The sequence below is a fragment of the Theropithecus gelada genome, chromosome 16, assembly GCF_003255815.1.
Source record: "Theropithecus gelada isolate Dixy chromosome 16, Tgel_1.0, whole genome shotgun sequence".
Taxonomy (NCBI): domain Eukaryota; kingdom Metazoa; phylum Chordata; class Mammalia; order Primates; family Cercopithecidae; genus Theropithecus; species Theropithecus gelada.
The window spans coordinates 31,942,673-31,966,629 of record NC_037684.1 but is presented as its reverse complement, the minus strand read 5'-3'; the positions used below and the strand labels follow the sequence as shown (position 1 = coordinate 31,966,629).

At 51.3% G+C, this 23,957-nt stretch overlaps 1 protein-coding gene across 1 annotated transcript; it reads left to right on the top strand.

Moving 5' to 3' along the window:
• Positions 1–487: 487 nt before the first annotated feature.
• Positions 488–22,000, top strand: MEOX1 (mesenchyme homeobox 1). Its single transcript, XM_025362525.1, has 4 exons — positions 488–1,368; positions 18,417–18,589; positions 20,039–21,292; positions 21,618–22,000. The coding sequence occupies exons 1-3, from the start codon at positions 900–902 to the stop codon at positions 20,159–20,161; spliced, it is 765 nt and encodes a 254-aa protein (XP_025218310.1). The 5' UTR covers positions 488–899; the 3' UTR covers positions 20,162–21,292; positions 21,618–22,000.
• The last annotated feature ends 1,957 nt before the right edge of the window (positions 22,001–23,957 follow it).

The following is a 23,957-nucleotide window of genomic DNA, read 5'->3' as shown; positions in this document are numbered from 1 at the left end:
ATCCACCTTCCTTTTTCGCAGGCAGCAGTAGAAGGGCCTTTAAATCAAATGCAATCACCAAGCTTGTCTCTTGCTTTTATTCCTCACTTCACTCCCTGGAATTTGGCATTTGATGGATTCTGGATCTGACTTAAGGCTTTTTCTAAATCCAAGACTTGGGGAATTTTGTTAACAGTGCAATAAAAATAACTTCATAGTGTTACAGGAGGCACATTAAAGACGGTGTGTGTGTGTGTATGTGTGTGTGTGCGCGCGCGCGCGCGAGTGCTGCTTTCTTTAAAATAAAAAAAAAAAAATACAGACAATGTTTCTTTAAAAGTCTCCATCTGCAAATCCCATTAGATGTGCATATAAGGTTTCTGATGATTAATAGTTGCCTGCTAGGGTTTTGGTTGGAGGGGATCTTGTGTGTGCGGGTTAACCCCTCCCTCTCCTCTCTCACATTTCACTTCAGAAATTTGTCACTCTCTCCCCACCGCAGGATTTAAAGTGTGTCCCAGCAGCCCTGGTCCAGCCCTCTGCAGGCATTTGCTCTGGGCTCCAGGACGAGCTCCTCCTCAGCTGGTGCTTCTGGGTTGGGACAGTGAAAATGTTTAGTGTCACTGGCGACAAATACACGTACAGGGGACCCCAGTAGGCAGGCTGGTGCATTGGAGGGGCAGGAGCAAGCCCAATATAGGTGTGTGCACACACATAGGAGTAGCTGGCCACATGTGTGTGTACTTTAAGGAGAGACTTTAGTTTTTTGTTTTGTTTTTTTTTGGTTCCTGGGGTAAATTTTCTGTTGAACATTTTTCCCTCCTATTTAATTTTTTTTCTTTTGCATTTTTAAAAATTTGAACATAAAAAGTATAAAGAATCAAATCTTTGAAAGGACTGAGGCGTGCAGCGGACAGCAGATGGATCCCCCGGCCAGCAGCTGCATGAGGAGCCTCCAGCCCCCAGCCCCTGTCTGGGGCTGCCTTCGAAACCCCCACTCAGAAGGCAATGGGGCCTCAGGGCTACCCCACTACCCGCCCACCCCGTTCTCCTTCCACCAGAAACCAGACTTCCCGGCGACAGCGACGGCAGCGTACCCCGACTTCTCAGCCTCCTGCCTGGCGGCCACCCCACACAGCCTGCCTCAGGAGGAGCGCGTCTTCACTGAGCAGCACCCTGCTTTCCCACAGTCCCCCAACTGGCACTTCCCTGTCTCAGAGGCCCGGCGCAGGCCCAACTCAGGCCTGGCAGGGGGTTCCAAGGAAATGGGGACCAGCAGCCTGGGCCTGGTGGACACCACAGGAGGCCCAGGCGAGGACTACGGGGTGTTTGGGAGCACTGCCAATGAGACAGAGAAGAAATCATCCAGGCGGAGAAAGGAGAGTTCAGGTAGGTGGCTCAGGAGCAGCTGATCATTCCTTTACTGTGTGACCTTGGGGAAGTTACTCACCCTCTCTGTGCCTAGGTGCTCTGTCCATGAATTTCTGTCTAGCCTATCCAAATGCAGGAGACTGGACCAGTTACCTTTGGGGTTTCTTCCACTGAGAGTTCTAGGATTCTCTGGTGATGGGGACCGTGTCTGTGTCCCAGCACTCCTGGGCCCCAGGAAGGGTGTCCCAGCGAGAGAATGAAACAGGATCCGCAAGGATTTGGAGGACACGTGAAATGGATCCTCTGGGTGCAGACTGGCGAGGGCTGGTGAGGGGCTTTCCTGCATCAGGCTGCCATTGAGTCATGCTCCTCCCCACCATGCTTTGGCCAGCCCCAAGTGGTGCTAGAGCCACAGGGCTCGTTTCCCAGGGAAGTCAGCTGAGATTAAGGCTCTGAGAGCTAAGACTAAAGCTGGGACCCTGGGTGGCCACCCACAGCCAAGACCCTATGTGTCCAGGAGCCTAGAGGCAGAGAAGCAGGCCTGCAGCTGGATAGGAGAGTCCAGGGGTGAGGGAGAGATGGAGGACTGAGGTTTGGGGTATCACCCTGTGGAGCTGGGCCATGTCCAGGCCAAGGGGACAACTTACCATGCTGAGATCTGGCTGAGCCCCCGGAAAGGCAGCCCCGCAAGGAACTGTGAGGGATGGGCAGCCTCCAGGAGAGTCAGGCAGCCAAGGGAGTCCGTGCTGGAGTCCCAGAGGCTGGAGGATGAGGTTGGCCTATTTGTTAAGATTCCAGCTAAAACCCTTCTCTTCCCCAGGGTGGGGACCTGCTGTTTCCTCACCTCCCCACCAGGCCCTCCCTGGTTTCTCACACTGCCTGTTCACCTTTTGTCTGGTTCCTCGTCTCGGCCTTGTTCGGAACAGGGCAGTGCCCAAGCCTCCTGCCCGCACTGCCCTGTTTTCCTCCTGACAGCTGCCCTCAGGGGCACGCCTGTCTGTCGGAGCCTGTAGACGACCTTCCCATGGGACTAAGAAGGACAGGCCAGAAAAGAAGGGCACCAATGAACAGGTGGGAATGCTTTGTGCTTTGCTTTATCAGCACAGCTTTCCCGAGTTTCTGCTCTTAGCCAAGCCCAGGAATGCTCTGGGTGAATAAAGGGGTCTTACCCAGAAAAGCTCAAGCTGAGAGGAAGAAGAGGCCGGCAGAGGTGTGTCAGCAGTGGGATGTGCCCTGATGGGGAGGCTTAAGGTGCCATGGGATACCGACGTCAGCTCTTTTGAGTCCCACAGGTTTGGGAGATAGGGACAGCAGGTTTTATTAGTATCTCGATTCTCTCAATCTGCAAAATGAAAGACTGAAAGTTTGTGAGAACACAGAAAGAATGGGGTCAAAATAGAGTGAGCAGCTCATCTCCATTTGCCCAGGACTTTTCCAGTTTTAGCACTGAAAATCCTGTGTCCTGGGAAACCCCATGGTCCCAGGCAAACAGGAGAATTGGTCACTCTAGAAGTGAGCTCAAACCCCAGGCTTCAGGCCCCCGATGTCACACCCTTCAGTAGATTTCCAACGCAATCCTCATTTTGAAATGATGTTTGGTTTCCCTGCTTGAAGAAGCCCCTCAGTGAGCTCACAATGGGTAATAGGAACCCTAGCAGCCCTTGCGGCTGCTAAATAGAAGGGCCCTTTAAACCTCCAGCCAGTTAGATCCCCATCCCGCAAACTAACTCATCCTACCCCAGGTAGGAAATGTGCTAAGGATGAGAAGGGACTCTCAGCGACTTGACTCTGAGCTGGGTTGAAGAGCTTTCCCCTTGGTGGCGGCACCCGGCACCGTGGCTCCTTCCTCTCTGCCACTTTCCAGGGAACTGAGAGCCAAGGGCATTGAAAAGGGATAGCAAAGCCAAGAGCCTGCTGGGCTCAGGCAGAATCTTCCAGCATTCCGAGTCTCAGCAAAACCCAAATGCACCAGCTCTCTTTTTGGCAAGTGACCGATGGCCCTGCAATGCAGAGAGAGCATTCACGCTAAGCAGCTGGCCACCCAGGAGTACAGGGACACCCTCTGCTGAACGGCCTGCACACTTCAGAGTCAGACTTTGGTGGAGGGAGGTTCCCATCCGCAGAGGCCCTGGGCTTCCCTAAGGGTCCCCTCGGGAGCACCAGTAGCAGGTGAGGCAGGGCCTAGAGAGCTGACTCTCACTCATCCCTCTGTGATGCCAGACAAACTCGCTGTTCAGCATGGAAATCTTTATTGCTCAGATGCTTGAGTCCTCCTTTGGAATTTAACTGAAGGGGAGGAAGGAGGCAAGAAATATCAGCTTCATAAGAGCCCAAAGAAGGGGGAAAGCGACCCAAGGCTCACGACCTACTCCAGGAATTTGGAATTTAGCTCAGAAAAGGCAAACCCACAGAGAGCTCCCCACCCAACCCTACCAATCCTGAGTCTGTAATCGGATCCTCTCTCTAAAATTGTGATATTTTGTTCATTATCAATTTTTGGCATTAATTTTGATTTTTACAAATATTGCCTTAAAATACATTTTGTTGTTGTTGTTGAGATGGAGTCTCCATCTAACTCCCAGGCTGGAGTGTAGTGGTATAATCTCAGCTCATTGCAACCTCTGCCTCCTGGGTTCAAGCGATTCTCCTGCCTCAGCTTCCTGAGTAGCTGGGATTACAGGCGTGTGCCACCACTCCCGGCTAATTTTTGCATTTTTAGTAGAGTCAGGGTTTCACCATGTTGGTCAGGATGGTCTTCAACTCCTGAGCTCGTGATCAGCCCGCCTCAGCCTCTTAAAGTGCTGGGATTACAGGCATGAGCTACCGAGCCCGGCCTGCCTTAAAATATTATTGTTCTTGATTACAGAGGGTTTGGGAGTGCCCTTGCATTTGGGCCTCCCCAAGTCCAGGCTGAGTGGTCCCTGGAAGGTTAACTATCATTGATCAGAAACGTGTTTTCCATAGTTCTTCCTGGCCAGACAGACAGGCTACAGTGTCATCACGGCAACTTTTGGCTGCATGACTTTGGAAAAGTTCTTAACTTCTTCCAGCCTTTGTTTCCCTAGCTGTAAAATGGGAATATAGCAGTGGCACCTTCCATAGAGTCTCTCTGTGAAGGTTAGATGCAGTGATCCATGAGATTAACTCTGTGCCTGGCACATAGTGAGAGTTCAATAAATAGCAGCTATGAATGGTATTAGGCCCATATTTCCTGAACCAGCCTTCAGAAGATAAGGTCTGACAAATATTTCTATATTTATGGGGCTGGTGGAATTGAATATCTCAATTGTGCTGTCTCAGAAATTCCTGAGTCTAGGGAACTTCTGGCAATCATTTTGGTCCAGTTGTCATCAGGAGCATGGAGCTCAGAGACCTGCTGGAGAGGTTGTGGGGTGAGTTGGGCCTGGCAAATGCACCCCGTATTGAGAGGCTGAGAAGCCCCCAGAAATGGAAAGTTTGTTGCAAAAGGAATGTTCTCTGCTCTTCCTTCCTCCTCTGCCATCTCCTTCAACTGCTCCCTGCTCACTCCCAGTGGAATCTGGAGCTGATCTACTCAAAGAAATTATCAAGAAAGCAAGGGTTGGCCTGGCACAGTGGCTCACGCCTGAAATCCCAGCACTTTGGGAGGCTGAGCTGGGCAGATCACCTGAGGCCAGGAGTTCAAGACCGGCCTGGCCAACATGGTGAAACCCCGTTCCTACTAAAAATACAAAAAAAAAAAGAAAAAATTAGCCAGGCGTGGTGGCAGGCACCTGTAATCCCAGCTACTTGGGAGGCTGAGGCAGGAGAATAGCTTGAACTCAGGAGGTGGAGGTTGCAGCGAGCAGAGATCATGCCACTGCACTTCATTCAGCTTGGGTGACAGAGGACTCCATCTCAAAAAAAAAAAAAAAAAGAAAGAAAGCAGGGTCCCTGGCCCTTGGCACTTCCCCACCCTGGAGACAAGCATGGTGTTATCTTACCCAAACCACTCCCAGCCCTAGGCCAATGGGGGTTAAAGACCCCTGCTGGCAGGGACAGCTGTGAGGCCACTGTTGTTTTCCCCCAAACTGTCCTTGCTACTGTGGTTGTCTTTAATTTATGGGAATGAGGGATTTTGCGGTGGTTTCCTGATGGGGTTCAAGGGAAGGTTGCATGTGATTAGAGTGGCTGCAGGTGAATCCGATCGCCCGCCTGGGAAAGCTGTGGTGCTAGAACTCAGCACTGCTCCCTCCTGCTCTCACGTCCTCACTCTGCTGAGACGTGCCTTTAATCAGACGTGATTTGTCTCATCCTTCTTCAGCTCCAACACGTGTGTTGCCAGAGCTGTCCTGCCCCAATTTCTCTTTGCAAGACCTGCTCTCTGCCTGCCCCTGCCCAACCACAAATTTGCCTAAGGTATAAAACTCCACAGATAGGCCTCTCTCTCCTCTTCCCTCCTGATGCCGCTTTACAGGCCACCTCCCCACCCCAGTTCCCCTCCACTACCCCTGCCACGAAGCCACACCAGGGGACTGACCTTGCAAACACATCCTGCATTTTCTTCCCCGTCTCTGACTGTGCTCTGGTGGTTTCTCCTTGCTTAGAGTACCCTCCCCTTCCCCATACTTCTGCCTGTTGAAATCCTACTTAAAAATCACCAGCTCAAAAACAACCCCTTACAATAATATTTTTATCCTTCTTTTTCAAATATTTATAGACACACTTGTATATAACATGGTATCAAAGAAAGCTACAGTTAAGAAGTTTCAAAGTCTAGTATCTGCTAGAGTCTGTGTTGATTTTCTCACTTTAGCTTGCAGTTGTTTCATAAAGCAACTCTTCTGAGGTTTCTTACCGGGTACATCTTATATTTGAAATCTCCTTTTTAAAAAATCATGGTCAAATATACATAACATAAAAGTTACCGTCTTAACAGTTTTTAAGTGACACAGTACAGTAGTTGTGCAATCAATTTCTAGAACTTTTAATCTTGTAAAACTCAAACTCTATATCCATTAAACAACGCCCCTTTTCCCTTCCCCCACCCCCTAGCAATCACCATTCTATGTTCTGTTTCTAAGCATTTGACTATTTCAGATACCTTATATAAGTGAAATCATGCAATATTTGTCATTTTTGTGACTGGCTGATTTCACTTGGCATAATGTCCTCAAGTTTCATCCAGGTTGTAGCAAGTGACAGGATTTTCTTCTTCTTTTTTTTTTTTTTTTTAAGAAAGATGGGGCCGGGCGTGGTGGCTCAAGCCTGTAATCCCAGCACTTTGGGAGGCCGAGACGGGAGGATCACGAGGTCAGGAGATCGAGACCATCCTGGCTAACACGGTGAAACCCCGTCTCTATTAAGAAATACAAAAAACTAGCCGGGCGAGGTGGCGGGCGCCTGTAGTCCCAGCTACTTGGGAGGCTGAGGCAGGAGAATGGCGTGAACCCGGGAGGCGGAGCTTGCAGTGAGCTGAGATCCGGCCACTGCACTCCAGCCTGGGTGACAGAGCAAGACTCCGTCTCAAAAAAAAAAAAAAAAAGAAAGAAAGATGGGGCCTTGCTATGCTGCCCAGGCAGGTGATCAACTCTGGGCTTCTAGCAATCCTCCCACCATGGCCTCCCAAAGTGTTGGAATTATAGGTGTGAGCCACCACGCCTGACCTCCTCCTTTCTGAAGACAATAGCATTCCATTGTATGGATATACCAAATTTCTTCCTTCTTTCCTTCTTTCCTTCTTTCTTTCTTTCTTCTTTTTGAAACGGAGTCTCACTCTGTTTCAAATGGATAATTTCTTTATCCATTCATCTGTTGATGAACATTTAGGTTGCTTCCACCTCTTGGCAATTGTGAATAATGCTGCAATGAACATGAGTGTGCAAATACCTCCTGGAGAGTGTACTTTCTTTCTCTTTCTTTTTCTGAGACCGAGTCTCGCTCTATTGCCCAGGCTGGAGTGCAGTGGCGTGATCTCAGCTCACTGCAACCTCCGCCTCCCGTGTTCAAGTGATTCTCCTGCCTCAGCCTCCTGGGTAGCTGGGACTACAGGCGCCTGCCACCACGTCTGGCTAATTTTTTGTATTTTTAGTAGAGACAGGGTTTCACCGTGTTACCCAGGATGGTCTTAATCTCCTGACCTCATGATCCACTGACCTCAGCCTCCCAAAGTGCTGGGATTACAGGCGTGAGCCACCGCGCCCAGCCTTTCTTTTTTTTGAGACGGAGTCTTGCTGTCGCTCCAGCTAGAGTGCAATGGCGCACAATCACGGCTCACTGCAACGTCTGCCTCCTGGGTTCAAGTGATTCTCTTGCCACAGCCTCCCAAGCAGCTGGGATTACAGGCATGCACCACCATGCCTGGCTAATTTTTGTATTTTTAGTAGAGAGGGGTTTTACCAGGCTGGTCTCAAACTCCTGACCTCAGGAGATCTGCCCACCTTGGCCTCCCAAAGTGCTGGGATTACAGGTATGGGCCCCTAATCTCCTCTTCTTATAAGGACATCAGGCAGATTGGATTGGGACCCACCCCAACAGCCTCATTTTAACTTAATCCCCTCTTTAAAGGCCCTATGTCCAAATACAGACACACTCTAAGGTACTGGGGTTAGGGCTTCAACATAGGAATTGGGGAGGGAAGCACAATTCAGTCCATACAGGGACTGTATGGGGACAGGAACAAGGGACAAGGTTCAAGTTGTGGCACAGACCTTTCAGTTGAAAACCCCCTTAGTGAAAGCAGTACCTCAGATGTGTGCCCAACCCCAGAGTTTTCCTAGCTCAGGGTCCTGTCGGCTGGTAGAGATTTTCCACTGAGACAGGAAGTTGTTTCTAGCCACAAGCAGATCCCTGAATTCCTATCTTACACCAACAAGAACAGACATAAAAAGTGGAGGCAGTTGGCCAGGCACGGTGGCTCACACCTGTAATCCCAGCACTTTGGGAGGCCGAGGTGGAAGGATCACGAACTCAAGAGATCAAAACCATCCTGGCCAAAATGGTGAAACCCTGTCTCTACTAAAAATACAAAAATTAGCTGGTCATGGTGGCATGTGCCTGTAGTCCCAGCTACTTGGGAGGCTGAGGCAGGAGAATCACTTGAACCTGGGAGGTGGAGGTTGCAGTGAGCCGGGATCGCGCCATTGCACTCCAGCCTGGGTGACAGAGCCAGACTCCATCTCAAAAAAGAAAAAAAACTTGGAGGCAGTTTTAGGAGTGAATCTCTAAAGAAGGGGGCTGTTTGACAGAGGAAGGGAGAAAAGAGGCAAATGGGGCCAGGTGTGGTGGCTCACGCCTGTAATCCCGGCTCTTTGGGAGGCTGAGGTGGGTGGATCACTTGAGGTTCAGGAGTTTGAGACCCGCCTGGCCAACATGGTGAAACTCTGTCTCTACTGAAAATACAAAAATTAGCCGGGCATGGTGGCTCACACCTGTAGTCCCAGCTACTCAGGAGGCTGAGGCAGGAGAATGGAGTAAACCTGGGAGGCGGAGCTTGCAGTGAGCCGAGATCACACTTCTGCACTCCAGCCTGGGCGACAGAGTGAGACTCCGTCTCAAAAAAAAAAAAAGAAAAGAAAAGAAAAGAATGCAATGGTAGAGATGAGAATGAAATAAATGAACAACCCCAATAAGTGTCACCTGGGTCACCAGAGTGATGCCAAGTCCCATACAAGTGACCTCATGCCCACACTCACCCCCTTGCTGGGCCACACGGCACAGTAATAGGAGGAAGGGTGGTCAGAGACTAAGGTCAAGTGCATTAACCAGGTAGCCCTGGTTCAGGTCCCTGATCCACAACTTCCTGGCTGTGTGGACGTGGGTAAATCCTAACCCTCCCTGAGTCCCAGTCTCCTCTGAGGAATGAGGATAGCAGTACCTACTTCATAAGGTAGGTGGCTGTGGGACTAAATGACATCAGAGATACAGAGTCCACAGCCAACACTTGGTAACCCCTAGGTCCAGTTTTCCCAAACCTGCAAATGAGCACTCCTCTCTCTTTAAAGTCCTCCCCTGATGCTAGCTGGCTGCACCAGGTTTCCCACGTTCAAAGACAGGCCAGAGTGTCCCGAGTTCTGCTGGAGTCTTTGCCCCCTGCCGTCAGCCGGGCCTGCCTGATACTGATGATGCTACTGGCCTAGGGTTGTGGCAGTGCTGGGTGGGGTGTGGTTTGAAGGGTGCACAGCTGCAGCAGCCCCTCTTGTCCCGAGTCCATATCCAGAACCCCCAGTGAGGAAGAAGTCTTATGGTCCAGAGTGGCCAGCGTGGGAGGGGAGACAGCAATTCCACAGTCAGCCAGTATCCCTCTAGGCATCCCCGGCCTCCTGGTTAGAGCTCCTGACCTCCTCTTCTGACAAGCAAAGAAAGCTCAGAGCCCAAAGCAGGACTCAGGCCTTGGCCACCATCTGAACTCAGAGGCTCCAGCACAAATCCTATGCCTGGGCTTGCTCAGGTACAGTCGGAAGCTCTGGAGAAAGTCCATTTCTGCTGAGGCAGCAGAATCCTGACCAACATCGAAAAGGGAAAGGTCCAGTGAGCCCGTGAGCTGTAAGAAGGTCAGCCCAGGAGTTGCCTCAGCTCTGCTCTGCCACTCTCCCATGCTAGGGACTCAGGAGTCCTGCCTACTCACCTATTTCTTTGGCTTGAATAAATCAGCGGCACTTGGGCCCAGGGAGGGGGGATAATTCAGAATCCTTTCTGCCTGAGAGGCAGGACTCACAGCCCCTGCAGACCTCCAGAACTGGACCTTTCCCCCAACTCCCTCTCTGCCCATAACTTGGGCTTCTCACCCAGTTTGGTTCGCTGGCCTCTGGCCAGGACCCACCCCCATCCTTTTCAGGTTTTTTTTTTTTTTTTTTTTTTTTTGCATGCAAAGGTAGAGGAACAGTGTGAGCAGTGGGCCTGGGTCTCAAGCCCACACTTCCTTTGGTGACAGCTGAGGGTGACATATGGAACTTATAAACATAAACAAAACCCAGAACTACCGATGCCTCTCCCCATCCCCTCTTGAAACCTCCCCAGCCCCTCTTGAAACCCTCACCAACCCACCCCACCTGGGACTCTCAGCAAAGACTATAGCACCAGGGTTTTTTTGCTTTTTTTTTTTTTTCTTTTTCTGACGGAGTCTCACTCTGTCACCCAGGCTGGAGTGCAGTGGCGCGATCTTGGCTCACTACAAGCTCTGCCTCCTGGGTTCATGCCATTCTCCTGCCTCACCCTCCCAAGTAGCTGGGACTACAGGCACCCGCCACCACGCCCGGCGAATTTTTTGTATTTTTAGTGGAGACGAGGTTTCACCATATTAGCCAGGATGGTCTCGACTCCTGACTTCATGATCCATCTGCCTCAGCCTCCCGAAGTGCTGGGATTACAGGCGTGAGCCACCGCACCCAGCCAGCGTTAGGCATTTTCATTCCAGAAGAACCTGCCTCTCTCCCATGAAACATCCCCTGAATTCCCTGGCCCCACTCCTGGGCTCCTCAGAGAGGCTGGGAGCCCTGCCCATGTCTCTTTAGGCACCTGCAGGAGAGGAAACGGGCTTGGACACTGGGGTGGGGCAGGGCTCAGTGAGAGAGTCAGGCCAACCCCAGGAAGCCAGGGAGATCCTGGATGTGAACATCCAACCAGTCTTGGGCTGGCTCCATCCAAGTCTTGTCTATTTCCATGGGCTTTGACTGCTCCTTGAGGTTGAAAGTAGGAGAGCTTATGAGGACATCAAAGTGTCTATGCTGTGACAGTGCAGGAAGCTACAGACACCATTTTCAGAGGATTTGCCAAGGTTTCACCTACTGATGTCATGCTTCAAATATTCCCTTCTTCTTCCCTCTCTGGGGAGTCCCAGGGAGACAGATCTGAACCCAGACCCAGACAATGCCCCTAGGATAGGCACAGCTTCCATACTCATCCTCTCCCGAGGGCAGTGTGACACGAGGCTATAGGCCTAGACTAGTCTCAGGGGCCTTGGGCAAGTCATTTAGTCTCTGAGTCTTAATTGCTCGTATGTTCAATGGGCTAATGTGTACCTTACCTACCTAATGGAATAATTAAGAGGATACAATAGGAGACAGCCCAATAGGGTGGAAACAGCTTCCTATCAAGAAAATCTGAGTTCTAGGCCCAATTCTGCCCCTAACTTGCTGTGTATCCTTACGTGAGTTCCTTACCTTCTCTAGGCTCACCTATAAAATGAAAAGGTGACATTGATCATCTCTAAGTCCCTCCCACCTCTACTTTCTATGATTCTGTAGTATCTGTGAAAGCCTAAAAGAAGTTCTCTTTGGAGGAAAGAAATCCCTTGTCAACTGCACAGTGCTATTTGAATATGAGGCATTTGGCCTCCTGTCTGGTTTGGATATGAATTTATGTAAATTGGTGCCCTCAGAGTTGGACTGTAGAGTACAGAACTCCAGAAAGGCATGTTCCACTGGGTCTGTCTGAACCTCCCCGTAGCTCTGATAAAGCTGTCTGCTCACTTTAGGAAGGCCTGCCAAATGTGGCAGCTACGTATGAAATAATTTGCCCTGGATGGTGTGGAAGCTCATGGTGGAAACCGCAATCACACATACACTGTTTGCATTTCTCTGGGCAGTTGACTGTTCCCTCACAGCCCTGCTACAGCAGAGGGTGAGGGTCATGCAGGGGCTGGGGCAGGGCAGTTCCTCCCTAACCACAGAGGCAGCCCACTGAGGGCCAGCATCCTCCCTCCGTAATCCTGGAAGAGGCAGCTGTGGCCCCCAAGAGAGAAGCAGTGCGGGAGGAGTGATATGAATTGCCATGTGACACATCTAGGTGTTGTGCCTGGAATCATGGGACTCCGAAGGCTGCAGCAATAGTGGCCTAGGCTGGGTGCAGTGGCTCATGCCTGTCATCTCAGCACTCTGGGAGGCTGAGGCGGGTGGATCACCCGAGGTCAAGAGTTCAAGACCAGCCTGGCCAACATGGCGAAACTCCATCTCTACTAAAAATACAAAAATTACCCTGGCATGGTGGCAGGCGCCCATAATCCCAGCTACTCTGGAGGCTGAGGCAGGAGAATCGCTTGAACCCAGGAGGTAGAAGTTGTGGTGAGCCGAGATCATGCCATTGTACTCCAGCCTAGGTGACCAGAGTGAGACTCAGCGAAAGAAGAAAGAAGAAGGAAGAAGAAAAGAAAAGAAGAAGAAGGAAGAAGCAGCAGCAGCAGCTGAAAGGCCAGACATTTAAAAGATAACCCTTTCACACAGGTCTGGAGATGTGGTGCCTTAAGGAGCATAGTGCTCTAACTCTGCCCATGAGTCATCTCAGATATAATCTCCAGTAGAACTCCTTCTGATGGTTCTTGTGAACAGAGCTTCAATGACATGCCAGGCACTGCGCTAGGTGTTAACGCCTGCTATCCAGCTCATGTTACTTCTCAGCCTGATAAGCACAGCAGGTGTAGCTATTCTTGCTTTGCAAATGAGGAAATTGAAGCTCCAGGAACCTAAAGGACTTGCCCAAGGTCCAAAAGCTCTTCCTCAGTGCCTCACTCACCTACGAGTGCTAAGGCCCAGGTTCACCAACAGGTCCTCTAACACTTCTGCATATATAACTTCCCTCCACACAGCTCGAGGCAGGGCGAGAGAAACGGCCCAGCAGAGCCCTGATTGTTGGGCCATGGGAAAACTGGGGAGGGCTTTGGGACAGAGCATACAGTAAGACCTCAAATCTGACTGAAGGGAGGAACTAGGAGCTGAGACAAGAATATGTGAAGTTGGAAGAGCCTCAGACTTCATCAAGGCTAGGGGTTCCCAACAGAAGAGAGAGTAGGGAGTGTAGGGCATCAGGGCTTATGTCCTGGGAAGGAACTCTGACACCAGCTCCCTGGCAGAAATAGAATCCAGTCCAATCCCATACTTTTACACATGGGGAAACTGAGGCCCACAGAGGCGAGGAAGGCTCCCTAACAAAGCTGTACTATCCTACTATCCNTTTTTTTGAGGCGGAGTCTCGCTCTGTGGCCCAGGCTGGAGTGTAGTGGCACGATCTCGGCTCACTGCAAGCTCCGCCTCCCAGGTTCACGCCATTCTCCTTCCTCAGCCTCCTGAGTAGCTGGGACTACAGGCGCCCACCGCCATGCCCAGCTAATTTTTTGTATTTTTAGTAGAGACGGCGTTTCACCGTGTTAGCCAGGATGGTCTCTATCTCCTGACCTTGTGATCCGCCCGCCTCGGCCTCCCAAAGTGCTGGGATTACAAGCGTGAGCCACCACACCTGGCCTAGCAAGAGTTACTTTCATGTGGCAGGTTGCACAGGAACTGTGCCCATGAGCAGGGTGACCGAACAGCTCCCAGAAACGGCATGCAAGTGCTCTTAGTGTTTCCATCTTGATGAATATGTTGCAATTTGTAATACTGTTGCAGAACAAAGAGAGCCATAACTTTCACTTCAACTTTCATAGCTTGCTTCCCATACTTCTGGTCCCTTCATCATTTCCAACAGTGGTGAACGTTGATCCCACTCTGGGAAGCTGACAAGGGACAACCGCTCTCCCAGAGCCAATATCCATCCCACCCACCATTAGTAGGTATTGCCCCCAGGTTCACACAGGGGGTTAGCTGAGACCCTCAGTTCCCGCCCTGGCTGCTGCTTCCTGTTTCCTCTGCCCCAGAGGCTAAATCAGGACAATGACAGACAGGAGAGGTGGCCAGGGATGGGGCATAGCTTGGCTGGCAGTGGTCAGCTGCCCTGCCCACACAACCAGGCCAAGACCAACTCCAAAAGGGTCCTCTCCTGCTTTTCCCTTTTCTCTCTAGGGAGGACTATGTGCAGAACTAGGGCGGGGAAAGTTGTTTTGGGGGACACCATGAGGCACCTGTACACACCTAAGCAGGCCTTGGAGAGTAGGTATGGGTAGCAAATCGGATAGTGCCCCCAGGACCTCTGGAAGTGGTGACAAGCCGAGCAGCCATGGTCCAGCTCCAGGCCCCAACCTGGGCCAGCTAGCCAGGAGACAGTGGAGAGCCTTGCCTCTAATCAGATAGATCTGGGTTCAAATCTCCCTTCTGTCACCTAAAAGCTGCCAGGCACACTGGGCAAGTTCCTGGGCCTGTCTGAGGCTGCCTCCTCTGTATAACAGGATGATTTAGCAAATACTTAGCAAGTACTTTTTCCTCTTCTCTCTAGAATTATGTGCAGAACTGGTGGGGGCGGGGTGGGGGGGCAGTTGTGCCAGATACAGAAGCAACTATGGCTAGATGCTAGAGTGAGAAAAAGTGTTTCCCTGGGAGACAGCTATTAATCAAATTATCACACAAACCCAGGTAAGAGTACTAAAGGGGGTAAGAACAGTATTCACTCATAGGCTGCCCTGTGGTGAGGTTAAAGCTGCGGATGCCTCTGGGCACACTCAGAAGCCTTCAAGAAGCGCAGCTGTTTCTATCCCAGCCCTTCAGTGTCATCTCATGGAACTGATAAATTGGAGAATATATTTGTCCAGCATTTTTAGATTTTTTTTTTTTTTCTTTTTTGAGAGGGAGTTTTGTTCTTGTTGCCCAGACTGGAGAGCAATGGCGCAATCTGGGCTCAATGCAACCTCCGGTTTCCAGGTTCTAGCGATTCTCCTGCCTCTGCCTCCCGAGTAGCTGGGATTACAGGCATGTGCCACCACGCTGGGCTAATTTTTTTGTTTGTTTGTATTTTTAGTAGAGACGGTGTTTCTCCGTGTTGGTCAGGCTGGTCGCGAACTCCCGACCTCAGGTGATCCACCCACCTCGGCTTCCCAAAATGCTGGGATTACAGGCGTGAGCCACCGCGCGTGGCTCTTTTTTTTTTTTTTTTTTTAAAGATGTATTCTCACTCTGTCACCCAGGCTGGAGTGCAGTGGTGCAATCTCGGCTCACTGCAACCTCCGCCTTCCGGGTTCAAGTGATTCTCCTGCCTCAGCCTCCAGAGTAGCTGGGATTACAGGTGCCCGTCACCACGCCCGGCTAATTTTTGTATTTTTAGTAGAGACGGGGGTTTCACCATGTTGCCCAGGCTGGTCTTGAACTCCTGACCTCAGGTGATCCGCCTGCCTTGGCCTCCTAAAGTGCTGGGATTACAGGCGTGAGCCGCCACTTTTCAACTTTAATAGCATTTTGCACACACATATTAACGCGTTCAGTCTTCCAATAACCCTAGGAGGTAGATGAAATTGTTTTCCTCAATTTCTTAATGAGGAGACCGACACCCAGAGAGGTTAAGTGATTTCCTCAGTCTCCAGCAAGGAGATTCAGGATTCAAGCCTCTGAGCAAGTCCTCTGGGCCATCCACTCCCCGCAACCGTGGAAAGGAAGGGCTGGGAAACGCTGAGCCTCGGGACAGGAGGAGATTGGGAAACCAGTCCCCGACCGCGCCCGTCGTCTAAGCCCGGGTTTCCTGCCTCTCTCTGGGCCCCGAGGGCCGGGCTGTGCTACAGGAAGCCCGTCATCCGCTTGTGAACGACCCTCCCGGGCCTGCTGCCAGGAGGGGGCGCGGGACTGGCGGCGGCCAAGGCCGGAAGGCTCCTCGGGGACCCCGGTCCGGGGCTGCGCGTCCTTCCCTCCAGCCCACGCTCCTGCTTCCGGAGGGGTCTGGACCTGCCTTCTCCGGCCTGGAGCTAGAGGCCGCCGGGCAGGCAGCCCGCGCCGGGAACTCGGCCCCCTGCCCTGCTTCCCGGGCGCGCCCCGCGGGCGGCCAACCCGGTTCGGACGCGGACCCCCGGGCCAGGGCGCCACGACACCCCTGACCCGGGCACCGGGACTATCAGGCCCCTCCCCCGCTTTCTCGGGTTCCCGGAACGGCGGCACCCACTCCCCTTCCATCCCTCGGCGGGGGCCGGAGACGCGCAACGCGAGGTGGGCCGGGCCAAGTGCCCGAATCACTTTACCGCGCGCGTACTGCTAGAGAGCCGCCCAGCCCGAGGCAGACGGGCGCTGAGGCGGAGGACGCGGAAACCGAAATACAAAGGGATTGAGTGGAAAGCAATAGAGGGAGGTGCTGGGAGGGGAACCAGCTAGGCTCAAAGCTCCAAAGCGGATCGCCGGGTTAATGTGGGGTTTCTGCCTCGCCACCCACTCCCAATGCGGCTGCTTAGCCGACTGCGTAGGCGGCTTCTCTGCATTACACTAGCTGGTCTGAATTCCCCAGCCCAGCCGCCCAGGTAGCTTAGACCCGGCCTCTGAAAACACCGGATCCCTCCTTCCAACACTCCTCGCCAGCAAGGCAGAGATGGGTCTTTCAGGGAGCAGGAAGTTGGGGCGCAGGTTTCGGTAAAGCACCTCACTCGGAGCCACGGTCTCCGTGTCTAAAATGACAATGGGCCGGGCGCGGTGACTTACGCCTGTAATCCCAGCATTTTGGGAGGCCGAGGTGGGCGGATCACGAGGTCAGGAGATAGACAGCATCCTGGCTAACACGGTGAAACCCCGTCTCTACTAAAAATACAAAAAAAAAAAAAAAAAAAAAAATTAGCCGGGCGTGGTGGCAAGCACTTGTAGTCCCAGCTACTCGGGAGGCTGAGGCAGGAGTGTGACGTGAACCCGGGAGGCGGAGCTTGCAGTGAGCCGAGCGAGACTCCGTCTCATAAACAAAAGAAAAAGGAGGACAATGAAGCGAACGACTTTTAAATGTTAAAGCCGCGCACGCATGGCTCCTGCAGCCATTCCCTGGCCATGTGGCATGCATCGCGAGTTAATTGTGTAGGTGTGTGGTCTTCTTCCCACCTCCTCTCCACCCACCACCTCCATTCATTAAAGTGAAGGTAGAGCTGCCTCCCACCCGTCTGCTCAAGAGATAACCATGCAACCCCTTTTATTTGTTCAGGACTTTATCGTTTGTAAGCCCTTCCTATATATATATATATTTTTTTTTTTTTTTTTCCCAAGACGGAGCCTTGCTCTGTCGCCCAGGCTGGAGTGCAATGGCGTGATCTCGGCTCACTACAGCCTCCGCCTCCTGGGTTCAAGCGATTCTCCTGCCTCAGCCTCCCAAGAAGCTGGGATTACAGGCGCGTGCCACCATGCCCAGCTAACTTTTTGTGTTTTTAGTAGAGACGGGGTTTCACCATGTTGACCAGGCTGGTCTCGAACTCCTGACCTCGTGATCCGCCCACCTTGGCCTCCCAAAGTGCTAGGATTACACGCGTGAGCCACCGCGCCTGGCCCCTACATATTTTTCATTTGAACAATATGTGTATGTCAAATCGCCTGAATTTGATTCTTGTCTCCCACACCCCCTGGCTGAATAAACTTGGACAATTTGCTTAACTTCTCTGTGTTCATTTTCTGGTCCATAAAGTGAGACTAATACTAGAACCACTTGGTTGGGCTATTGAGGATTAAGAGGCTAATATATGTCAGGTACAGCACCTGGCACAGAGTGTGTTCCCTGACCCTGTTGGCAGTTATGACTGAGCCCCACTGAATCTAACATGCAACCTCCTTCAGAGGGGTCCAGATGGTTTTCCAGATTTGGCCCTCTGGGGCAGATTCTGATTCGGTAGGTAGGTATGGGGCAGGCCTGAGATCCTTCAGATCTGAACAGCTCCCTGGTGCTGCTGATGCTGCTGGCACCCAGGCACTCCTTTGAGTGATGAGGTCTTAGAGCAGCGGACTTGAACAGCACCAGAGGCATCTGGAGGGTTTGCAAAAATAGACTGCTGAGCGCCATCCCCAGAGTTTCTGACTTAGTAGGTCTGGAGTGAGACTAGGATTTGCATTCCTAACAATCTCTCGAGTAATGCTGATGCTGCTGATCTGAGGACCATAGTTTGAGGCTTTGTTTTAGAGCATCTCACCCCTCAAGCCTATGACCACAAGTAATGTCATACTGGGGGGTGGGCTGGGGAGTAGAGATCATTAAACAGCCAAGAGTAGCTTCTTGTGCTTTGGGAATAAAAGAAAGTTCCGGGAGGAGGGGCGGGGGACAGCCAAAAAAAAAAAAGAAACAAACCTTCCCAGTTCTAATATGGGTAAGACACCAGAAGGAATAAAAAGGACAGTGTAGCTTTTTTCTCAGCATCCTGTAAAATTAAGGGAGACTGGGAAAGACTGCCTAGTTGCTCAAGGGCAAAAGAAAGGGAATGGAATCTCCTTCAGCCCATGTCTTCCTGTTTTGGGGTCCTCTCTCCCCAGACAACCAAGAGAACAGAGGGAAGCCGGAGGGCAGCAGCAAGGCCCGCAAGGAGAGGACGGCCTTCACCAAGGAGCAGCTTCGAGAGCTGGAGGCGGAATTTGCCCATCATAACTACCTGACTCGGCTCCGCAGATACGAGATCGCGGTAAACCTTGACCTCTCTGAGCGCCAGGTGCGCCCCCAGCGGCCCCTCCTCTTATTTGCTCTCCCATCTCCCTCCCTTCCCTCCTTTCCCACCACCACTCCCTTCACCTTCTTTTTCTTCCTCCAGCCAGTCCAGTGGTTTTCAACTGTGGCCATACCTGAGAATAGCCTGGGGAGTTTTGGGTTTTTTTGGTTTTTGTTTTTTGTCTTTTGAGATGGAGTCTCGCTCTGTCACCCAGGCTGGAGTGCAGTGGTGCGTTCTCAGCTCACTGTAACCTCCACCTCCTGGCTTCAAGAAATTCTCCTGCCTTAGCCTCCTGAGTAGCTGGGACTACTGGCATGCGCCATCACGCCTGGCTAATTTTTGTCTTCTTTTTTAGTAGAGGCGGGGTTTCACAATGTTGACCAGGATGGTCTCAAACTCCTGACCTCAGGTGATCCGTAAAGTGCTGGGATTATAGGCGTGAGCCACCATGCCCAACCCCTGGGGAGATTTTAATAGTGCTGATGTCTGGGCTCTACCCCTAGGGATGATTTTAATTGGCCTGGGATGGGATACAGGCCTCAGAATTTTTCAAAGGCCCCCTAGGTGATTCTCATATGCAGCTAGGTTGGGAGCTCTGGTCTGGCTATTCCCAAACTTGAGTATATGTTGGAATCCTCTAAGGCACTTGTTCAAAATATGGATTCCGGAGGTCTGGAGAGAGATTTTACCATAATGAGTGGGCCTGAGAATCTGTATTTCTAGTACGTTCTCTAGGCGATCTGGATATGCAGCTGGTTCCTGGGCACACTTTGAGAAAAACTTCCCTGGCCCTTTGTTTTGGACTTTCCCTTCAGCCACCCCACACCCCCACACCCAGGCTCTGATATGGAATAATAGTAATAATAACAGTAATATTTGATAGCAGATTTCAGTTGATAGAGCGCTCTGCTAGAGGGCTGGATTTTGAATCAGAAGACTTAGATTCAAGTCCTGCCTCTATCACTTCTTCTAGCCCTGGGACCTCTGGGTCTCTATCTGTAAAATGGGATCATAATCCTGCAGGTAATACTCAAGCTCAGATGAGAAAATGTGCTGACCAGAGCTATCTAAACCAAAAAGTTCTCTATAAATGTGCCTAAGGATAAGGCTGATGACCTCTGCTCCCAGACCCTTGGGGAATGGAGGTAGGGCGCAGGGGGACCTGGCACAGGCGGGGCAGGGCATGTGAAGAGGGTGGGGCCAATGCAGAGTGTTTTTAGAACATGTTCCTCTGTCTGGGGCTTTATCCCAAGACACAAGACAGACCTCTGGGCAGATTGGTGTGTCCTCTCTTTGGTCTTAGTTCCTGGGGCGTTTGAGGGAGTAGAGAGTGGTAAGTGATGGTTTCAAGCTGGGGTCCCTGGAGTTACACCCTGGCTAACCTGAGCATTGACATGGGGAGGAGGTCACACCAGCCCTGGAGTGCCCAGGCTCCTTTGCTTCCTCCCCTAGGTCAAAGTGTGGTTCCAGAACCGAAGGATGAAGTGGAAGCGTGTGAAGGGAGGTCAGCCCATCTCCCCCAATGGGCAGGACCCCGAGGATGGGGACTCTGCAGCCTCTCCAAGTTCAGAGTGAGATTCTGCGTGGAGGAAAAATGACTAAGGACTGAGCCCCCTACCCAACTACCCCCACCCCAATGCCACCTTTACCCTCTTCCTTCCCCAGCCGGGGCAGCCTCTCCACATCTTTCACTGACTCTTGGATATGAAACTCCCCAGCATTCCTGGGAGTCTTAGAGTTGTCCAGGAAGTTCTATCCAACCTCTTAGCAGCCTCTTCCCTAGGGCCTTTGCTCCCACACTCTCATGGAATCAGACAGAGATCCTACCAGGCCGGATGAATCTGGAAACAGCTTCAGAGACACTGCTTCTCAGGGTCTCTTGGCTGCCACCCATGCCTCCTCCTACTGCCGTTCTCCTGTGTCAGCCAGGCCTCCTTCTGGTCTGGACACCACCTGGCCTGGTGGGAGAGACGCTTTGGAACCAGCTGGCGACTCGGATAGTAAATGCTTCAAAAGGAAGGAAATGATGGAGACACACGCCCTTGCCCACCTTCCTCTATGGGCTGTACATCTGAGGCTTTGGGGCCCCTTAGTTGTCCCCAAACCCCAAGAAAAATCAGAATGTGGAGAGTCAAGGACAGCAACTCAGCTGCTGCAAGCCAGAAACCCATCCCTATCTCCAAATTTGTTGGCTAAGTGGGGACACTTATAAGCACTGACTAGAGAAGACAGAAAAATAGCCTCATGTAGGTTTCTGTGTCCCCATATAGGCCCGTCCACACAGGCTTGACTGGGTGGACAAGAATGAACCCATGACAGCACCTGCTGCTTCAAAATCAAAATCAATTTAGGGATATAGCAGGGGCTGTTGGGCTGTGCTCCAGAGAAAAGGAGCAGCTACTCCCTTTAAATCCACGATCTGTGGATTGAAAACCTCTCCAGATGCCCAGTTGCTGGGCTGAACAACTATGGGCTGGAAACAACGTAGAGTCTGGAAAGTGTCCCCTACATTCTGGAGGGGAGGGGAGATAATAAGGAGGGCTCGGATGAGGGCCTGGAGATGCGGAACCCTGGCGTAGAAGGTTCTCTAGCTACAGTGTCCTGTGACTGCAAAAGGGGACGAGAAAATCCCTCTTCCTCCATGGCATGGATTTAAGCTCTTGCTGTGTGTTCTACAAAAGCTGTTATTGTGGGAGGAAATGCTAGGTTTTTTTTTTGTTTGTTTTTTGTTTTTTTTGAGACGGAGTCTGGCTCTGTTGCCCAGGCTGGAGTGCAATGGCCGGATCTCAGCTCACTGCAAGCTCCGCCTCCCGGGTTCACGCCATTCTCCTGCCTCAGCCTCCCGAGTAGCTGGGACTACAGGCGCCCGCCACCTCGCCCGGCTAATTTTTTTTGTATTTTAGTAGAGACGGGGTTTCACCGTGTTAGCCAGGATGGTCTCGATCTCCTGAACTCGTGATCCGCCCGTCTCGGCCTCCCAAAGTGCTGGGATTACAGGCTTGAGCCACCGCGCCCGGCCCCGAAATGCTAGGTTTTTGTGTGTGGACTGCCCAGACCTCAGCCAGGTCTTCTGGAGATGCCACTTGAGGACTGCTGGCCAAAGAGCATGAGGGACTGAAGCCCTGGCTGCCTCAGCGCTCTGTCTCCCAACACCAGCTGGTGTTGCAGAGGGAGGTCAACGCGAGTTTGGATCTCTTGTACGCAGATGTAATCATTCACATGTAACCCCACCTCTCCACCCCAAAAAGGGCAAGAGCTGTGGAAAATGATTGCCAAATGAGATGGCTGGTTAGAGCATGATTTTTTTCTAAAGCATACTTCATATATTTTCTTAAGATTACATCAAACTAATTGTGCAAGGTCAATTCACTTTGTAAGAAGACTCTTGGAGAAATAAAATCAATAAAAAGCAAAGTTCCCAGGCCTTTTTCTTTGCAGAGCGAACAACCACAGCTCTTGTGTGCAACCTTCTGATTGACCAGACAATGTCTAGAAGCAAGAGAAAACGGCAAGAAATGATCTAGACAGAGCTGTCCCCCTTTAGTTTTTCAAAAGGTAGGTACCAAATATAATTGTTGCCCCCAAATTTTTTTTTTCTCCCATGCAAATGCATGGTCTTCATTTCTCATTGTAAAAGTTTAGCTTTCAGTTTCCCTAAACTATGACCTATCAAATAGTCAATGTTTTGTAAACAAAACATTGTTAATAGAGTAATCTTGACCACAAAGTAACCATTCCCAATGTTTAAATTCAAAGTTTGGAGATTTTATTTTTCAAGGTAGAAAAGTGTATATTAATAGTAGTAAAAAATGACATAAGAAAAAATATCCCATGGCCGGGCGCGGTGGCTCAAGCCTGTAATCCCAGCACTTTGGGAGGCCGAGACGGGCGGATCACGAGGTCAGCAGATCGAGACCATCCTGGCTAACACAGTGAAACCCTGTCTCTACTAAAAAATACAAAAAACTAGCCGGGCGAGGTGGCGGGCGCCTGTAGTCCCAGCTACTCGGGAGGCTGAGGCAGGAGAATGGCGCAAACCCGGGAGGCGGAGCTTGCAGTGAGCTGAGATCCGGCCACTGCACTCCAGCCTGGGCGACAGAGCGAGACTCCGTCTCAAGAAAAAAAAAAAAAAAAGAAAAAATATCCCATATTCTCTGTCTTTTTTTTTTTTTTTTTGAGACAGAGTTTCGCTCTTGTTGCCCAGGCTGGGACGCAATGTCACCATCTTGGCTCACTGCAACCTCCACCTCCTGGGTTCAAGTGATTCTCCTGCCTCAGCCTCCTGAGTAGCTAGAATTACAGGCATGCGCCATCACGCCCAGCTAATTTTTGTAATTTTAGTAGAGCTGGGGTTTCTCCATGCTGGCCAGTCTGGTCTCCAGCTCCTGACCTCAGGTGATCCACCTGCATCTGCGTCCCAAAGTGCTGGGATTATAGGCATGAGCCACCACACCTGGCCTCTATGTCCTTTTTTTCTTTTCTTTTCTTTTTTTGAGACGGAGTCTCACTCTGTCGCCCGGGTTGGAATGTAGTGCCATCTCGGCTCACTGTCACTGCAAGCTCTGCCTCAGCCTCCTGAGTAGCTGGGACTACAGGTGCCCGCCACCATGCCTGGCTAATTTTTTTGTATTTTTAGTAGAGACTGGGTTTCGCCGTGTTAGCCAGGATGGTCTCGATCTTCTGACCTTGTGATCCACCTGTCTTGGCCTCCCAAAATGCTGAGATTACAGGCATGAGCCATTGCACCTGGCCCTATGTCTTTTTAACTAAAAAACAATTTGTCTCACCAAGAAACCAACAATGGACAAAACAGGACTGGCTATGGGGAGGTGAGAGAGGGAGGCAGTAGAGGAGACCTGGCCAGGATCTTGCATTGATGCAGCCTGGGCCAGGTGTGGGCAGTGCCTGGAAGTGACATCAGCAGGAGCTGGAATCAGGCAGACCTACCAAAATCAAGGTGCCAAACAGAGGTGGGTTCAGTGGCTCAGGTTCAGGTTCACAGCCAAGCAACATAGACACGCTCAGTCACCCCCATCCACCCTCCTGCTGGAAACTCAACTCCGTGGCTTCAGGGGACATCATCCTCTTCTGGCTTTCCTCATCTGTCCTAGATGTTCCTTCTCTGTCCCTCATGCAGGCCCCTTTCTCGACGCTTCTGCTCTCATGGCTGGTTTTCAAGGTTTTCTCTTTCTACCACCACCTTCCCTATTTTTCAGTCTCTCCCCAGATGATCCCATCCACCTACTTTTTTTGTTTGTTTTTGTCTTTTGAAACAGTCTCGCTCTGTCGCCCAGGCTGGAGTGCAGTGACACGATCTCAGCTCACTGCAAACTCTGCCTCCTGGGTTCAAGCGATTCTCCCGCCTCAGCCT

Coding starts and splice junctions, on each gene's coding strand:
- MEOX1 (XM_025362525.1), top strand. CDS start 900: ATGGATCCCCCGGCCAGCAGCTGCATGAGGAGCCTCCAGCCCCCAGCC. Junction 1,369..18,416: donor GCGGAGAAAGGAGAGTTCAG/GTAGGTGGCTCA, acceptor CTCTCTCCCCAG/ACAACCAAGAGAACAGAGGG. Junction 18,590..20,038: donor TTGACCTCTCTGAGCGCCAG/GTGCGCCCCCAG, acceptor TTCCTCCCCTAG/GTCAAAGTGTGGTTCCAGAA.